General features: G+C 43.9%; 1 protein-coding gene across 1 annotated transcript; it reads right to left on the bottom strand.

Moving 5' to 3' along the window:
• Positions 1-1,797: 1,797 nt before the first annotated feature.
• On the bottom strand, positions 1,798-6,213 carry LOC124788207 (protein extra-macrochaetae-like). Its single transcript, XM_047255385.1, has 2 exons — positions 5,758-6,213; positions 1,798-2,577 (listed from the first exon to the last, which is right to left on the bottom strand). The coding sequence occupies exons 1-2, from the start codon at positions 6,112-6,114 to the stop codon at positions 2,407-2,409; spliced, it is 528 nt and encodes a 175-aa protein (XP_047111341.1). The 5' UTR covers positions 6,115-6,213; the 3' UTR covers positions 1,798-2,406.
• Positions 6,214-6,413: the final 200 nt, after the last annotated feature.

The raw sequence follows: 6,413 nt of genomic DNA, 5'->3' as shown, positions 1-6,413 counted from the left end.
TGAGTGTATGTCCCACCTTTGTGTTGGCTTGTACAAGCGGGCACCACCTGTGAGGTAGTCAGTTGACACCATGAAAACCTTTCTTGTCTCTGGAGCACCAAGCCAAATGTCTATTACATTAAGATGAAGAGAAGCTGTACATGCTATTTGCTTTTGTCAAAATATATAGGCATTGATCCTGCTGCTAAGAAAAACTAATCATTAAAAAGATAAGTTCTTCAAATGCTGCAGGAGGAAACCAACTTAGAGCTACAATCTTTTCAGTTAAACGAGACATTATAATATTATAGAGGCATTTTTGAGGTCTTCATTAATCCTTATGGATAATCACACAGCTATAGATTAACTTGAGTTTTACATCCTTAACCTGCCTTACTGTCTTGTATCTTTTTGTCCCATTATTTTTATGTGATGTTTTTATTTGGCATCAGTTGGACAAAACCAGGAAAACAGAACAACAGTTAAGCTCAGAATGATGACTGCATAAGCACTATCAGACGCTGTTTAGACGAAATACATGTTTGCACAAAACGCTATTATTGACAACCTTTGTGTTATGTGTTTGCTATCTTTATACACTGTTTGCCTGTTCTGTGATTGTGTCAGGTATGAATCTTTCATTCCATACTGCATGAGAGCAGGTTATGTATAATGCAATTAAATCGTCAGAAAGACGATAAAGAATAAAATTACAGAACTGACTGCTCATAATAACCAGGGATTGATAGATTCATGGAATGTTCTGAAGCTGATATTACCCCTGTGGTGACATACTGTTAGATTAACTGGTGTGACAAGATGTGTTGCACCTCATAAATCACACAAATGTGACAAGATATACTGCAACTCAGTAATTCACTGATGTCAATAACCACATTTTATTTTGAGTATTTAAACATGTGCACTTGAGTTCATTATGCAATGAATAAATATATTTTAGTCAGTCTTAATTCCCAAATAAAATCTTAGAACTTGTTTTCCAAGCAATTAATTGGTTTCATTCATTCTTCCCAGTGTACATCACTAATTTCCAAAAAGTGACAGTGTGCTTACAATTTAAAATGCTTTAAAGTGAATGGGATGCTGCCTCTTCCACAACTAAAGTCTCCAACATTCAAGAGTGCTAAAAAATTTCATACTCTTTCCAGTTTAAGGTGTTTTCACTGTTTCCAGAATGAAAAAGTTATTGTCAGCACAATAATCCAACTTCCAAATACAACATCAAAGGCAAACAACTTGATAAATTAAGTAAAATATCATTTGAAAACTGAGATTTGGATCTCACATATGCAGCTGCTATCAAACAGCATTTACAATGCAATAAATGTAGCAAGTAATATGACCATTAAATTCCGAAAACTCCTCATTCTATTTTGAGTTTAAATTATTGGTCAACATGAAGTCTCAGCATCAAAATGGAAAAAAAAGATTAAACCAATCACAGCAGAACCAGCACTAGTTAGTATTTCCAATGGATGTATGTGATTACTTAAACACTCCAGATTAAGTAAATAGACAATTTCAGAAAACATCTCATTTGAAAGCCTAGGCTAGTAGCCGATATAGAGCAATGCAAATACTCACACACAAAAATTTTGTGAAAAAAATGTAGCAAGTGATGCAACTGTGAATCTTTGATTCTTAGCAGGCCCTTCTCAGATTCTAGTAGCTTTGTGAAGTAATTTGGCAGCATGTGCTTTTGAGGTCACTATAGCAGACATTAAGATGCCACTTCTCAGTAGCCTAATCGGAAATGTAAGTTCTATGGAAATGAAGAAAAGGAAACAAATATGGTTATATATTATAAATCATTTATTATTGTTTGTATTACAAAAAATAATGTTAATATCTTTCATTCTGCATAATTTTCAATATTTTCTCTATTAATATATACATATATAAAGGAGTATATACAATGATTTGTACAGAACATTAAACTAAAATCACAGACAATAACAAGATATAATACTCGCTTGGACAAGTCTCATGTCTCACAATTTGAGAAAATTAAAGCAGAGTACTGTTTTCTATGAGAACTGCTGAATACAATTTCGTTTCTGTCAATAGAAGGCACAATTCAGAAACATCGTCACAATGAAATAAATATTTACGATACACAGTGAAAAATCGTACAGTATGACAACACATCTCGATGGGACAACATGAGTTATGTGTAAGCAACTGATGAAGGAGCAGAATCTCGAGCAATGTTCTTTGCAGTTCTTAGTATCGAAGTGCACCATGTGTTCATGGGAAAGGGGAGCAGTCTTTTTGCTGAGGGGGCGGTGCAGCTCCACTCGCACGGGGAGTCGGGGAGTCAGTCTCGTGGCGGGTCGGCGCACGTAGGAGGAACACGGGAGTGATGGGCTGCGCACAGCGGCTGGAGGCGCCTGGCATGCAGGCAACTCAGTACGGCGCGTGCAGCCCCTGCTGTTCCAGGGGGGCGGGCGTCGGCGCGGGGGCGGACGGCGCAGGCGCCACGTTCTCCGCCTCCGCGTCTTCCTCCGCCTCCAGGTCCTCCTCCTCCATCATCAGGTCCTCCTCCTCCAGTTCCAATTCGTCGGCCTCAGCTGCAGCCTGGAACAAGAGAGAATGCGCACGTCACTCAAACTGCCATTGATGTCACTATGCCATACTCTCGAGATTATACCATCACTCAGAAGGCTACTGCAATATATCGGCAACAGTGAATTTCATCCAGCATTACTTATTACGACGCGCAGCGAATTCGTCTTTTAACTAGACATGTTAACTGAAATCTCTACTATTGAAAAGGATAAATGAATGAATAGTCGAAAGCAAATGTTACTGATAGATGATCAACAATGCTATGTTGTTTTTAATCATGACAAAATAAATCTGAAGAATTTTGTCAAATATCACACATCTTCCTAAATAGTACATGTAATCTTCGGAAACTAGCAATCAACGTGACATAATGAACACGACTGTCAAGTTACAGAAAGTGAAATGTCAACAGTCTTAGTCATGTATTGTACTTTAAAGTAACTTCGTAAATTTCCGGTTAATAATATATAAATGAAAGTACTATATTGTATATTCTACAGTATGAATTAGTTCTGTTAACCAGATTTAGGCTCACATCGCTTTAACAGGCTGCCGTCATCAAAGAAATTACGATATTCGTGAACAACATTGTAAAAAGACGTTACAAATAGACACTGATGTACAAACACAGAGCAAATATAACCTTTGACAGTGCAGTGGTGAATAACAAAACAATTTTATAAATTAATACTGTAGAACATACAGAATACTGTGCTTTTCATTCATAATTATAAAGAAGTTCTAGGAAGAAGCGACGGAATCAGTCAACACACATGAAAGAGTACTAGGATAGAATTGAAAGGCAGCGCTGGTTTTATGAAAGATATGTCAGAGATCTCACAGGGTAACACCGGCAAGAAAATGCCGAAAGACTACAGGTACGGAACGGAAATGGCAGGTTTATGCGATTATAAGGTTGCATGAAAGGACTGACGATACGTTTCTGTCGGCAACGAGTAAAAATAAGCTTTAACATAAGCCATGTCCAAGCTTCTCGAGAAAAGTTTACACAATAGCGGGAATGTCACTGGGGAAGCATCGTTCTCCACAAATCAATTACATCACGAAGTTTCAGAAAATCGAGTACTACAGTTCGAAGTGACATTTCATAATTTGGGTTGTTCGTGACCGTGGACAATATACCAGAAATCGCGTGCCTCTGTCCGTGAAAATGGATCGGGCCCGCAAGAAACTGCGGGAAGCGAAACGCGGCGTCGGCGGCCGTGGGTTTTTGCGCGGTCGAAGGTTTTCTCCGGCGGCGGCAGCCACGACCGAGAAAGCTGGCCACCTGGGCCGACAGAGACAGCTGTCAGCCAGTGCGGTGGCGCTGCCTGCCAGGTGCGCTGACAATGCCAGGCCCGGGCCGGGCTGCCCCCGCAACGCAAGAAAGAAAGAAACCGAACGGTCGCGCCGCGGCCACCTGCGGCCGCCAACTGTCGCGGCGTGGGAAGCGAGCAGCGATACGGATGCGAAGGCGCGCCTGTGTCGGGTTCCGGCCGAACGGAACACGTGTGTGTGGAGCAGCCGGCCAGCGCACACAGGACGTGCGTAACGCCGCGCGCTTCGTGCGTCAGCCGTCCGCGAAGCGACCGACACACGTGTGCCGGCGCAACCTGTCCTGTTCCGAGAAGAGCTCGGAGGAAGGAGGCGCAGCTGACTGGCCGCTCGCGACGGAGCAACTCGCAAACCGTCAGCATATTAGGCTGGGGAGGGGGACGGGGGAGCTAGAATCATGTACACGAACCTAAATCATGTGCAATAGCGTCAAATAAACACATCACTGGAGGCCGTAGCTATGTCATACAAATTGTTGGTGACTGCACACCAGTAGTCAGCCACAAACTGGTTTCGAACTGTAAACCAACGGAACAAGTGTTTGATGAGGACACGCAAATCGACTGATAATGAAGTGCATATCAGTTCGAAACCAGTGACGGCACTTTTTCAGTTAAGCGTACCAAAACCTAATTGTAGCTGGTTGCTGCTCTACACTATCGACACAGTCTGTAGAGTCGTGATAGTTGAGGTTTCATTTCCGTCGGAGCAGTGTTAAGTTCACGAGAGCGATTGTCAAAATGAATATAATATTTCCAAAATCAGAACTATCGACGTAAATAACTTTCAATAATGCCACTTATCTCGATTAAACTTCAGGTTGTCTCCTTTGATGGCTCTACGATAGACGCTAAGTTCACCAGAGCGACTCGTCAGAATGTCCAGATTTCCAGAAACGCAACTGCTTACGTAAATTACTGATACGAAGCTCTGAGTGAACTTATGCGTAAAAGTAGCCTAGTCATTAACGCATGCCGTAAGCAGCAAAGAATAGTAGGTTTAAGATCGAAATGCGCAAACAGGAAGCAATGACAAAACTGTTAATACAAGCATCTATACTACACTGCACTACATAGTGTCTTTAAGTTTATATCTTGTTCGAAATTTCGTTCCCTCAAGAACTGGATAATAGTGACAGCACAATTTACGAGTGGGTCATGGGCAAAGTTGGAAATAGCACTAGTCATAGTATCTATCTGACAGCTTTAGACACTTCGAAGACAAAACACGTCACACAAACGACATTTAAGGTTATACAACCACTCAACGATGATAAAAACGAAATTGAAAATGAATCGGAAGATACGGGAGAAGCAGTTGCTGCCAAAGTGATACACGAAATATTTCGTTAGCGGAACTATCGAGTACAAAATGTGAATTTACAGTTTATGGCAAATCTGCAGAGTACAATGCGTACGTGTGGTCTGCAACACCAGATGTAGCGACAAGTCTTGTCGCAATGACATAACAATTAATGATGAAGAAAACACTGGTAAAAATTCAGACATTTGGAAAGGAATTACGCGAGCAAAAAGTCAAGAAGTAGTTAAGTGTGTATAGGGCAGACGAACTCGCATATTTGAAGAGTATACCAAGAAATAATTACGACATGGTGAATTTTGATAAAAAATGAGAATCTGAAACAGGACTTGAGTCAGTAAAAAGTCAACGGAGTTGTGCGATATTACGATAGATTCACTGACAATATGAAAATGGAATAAGTGAGAACTAAAGCACAGAATTATAAGGATGGGGTAAAGGGGGCAGGAATTGAGCGAGAAAAGTGACGATAGGAGTGGAGCGAGTTTTGAGGACGCAAGACACCAACGGTCAGTGCATGGCCAAGGTACTCACCGAGCACAGCCGATCGTGGTCGCCGCCGAAGAATGCGGGTTCGTGCTCGCCGCAGGCAGGCAACGTCCTGTCCTCCGACAGAGCTTCGGCCGGCAGCTGGACGGCGGTTGTCTTGAGGGAAGCGTCGACGGCCTCCAGCGGCATCTCCAGGCAGTACTGCAGGTCGCAGATGTAGTCGATGACGCTCTGGATGACCTCCAGCTTGGTGAGGCGCCTGGCGCCCGGGCGCGCGGGCAGCAGGCGCCGCAGTTTGCTGAGGTACAGCTGCACCTCGCTGCTGCTGTCTCGCCGGTGGACGCGGCCGCCGACGGCAGGGGCCCTCTGCGGCGTGCACACGGCGGTCGATGCGGACTTCATCTTCCCGGCAACTGGCGAGCACTTGCTAACAGACAAGCGAACGGGCGAACTAGCGCGTAACGGACAGAGAGAGCGAAGCACACACGACAGCGTTTCCTTGCGGAATGTACCCCACCACGGCCGCGGCGCGGTATTTATCGGCCGACCTTCCGCCCCCCACCAAGGCACCCGGCTGGCGCCTTCCCTGCCGCACGTGAGGCCGCAGCCAATGAGGAGGGGGCATCCCCTCCACCGCGCCGCTTCTCACGGCTGCCCGCTCAGCAGCCGCCCCTCCACCGGGACACACGTATTCACAGGCC

The sequence above is a fragment of the Schistocerca piceifrons genome, chromosome 3, assembly GCF_021461385.2.
Source record: "Schistocerca piceifrons isolate TAMUIC-IGC-003096 chromosome 3, iqSchPice1.1, whole genome shotgun sequence".
NCBI classification, from domain to species: Eukaryota; Metazoa; Arthropoda; class Insecta; order Orthoptera; family Acrididae; genus Schistocerca; species Schistocerca piceifrons.
The sequence above is the reverse complement of the archived record's forward strand: the minus strand, read 5'-3'. Positions and strand labels throughout refer to the sequence as shown.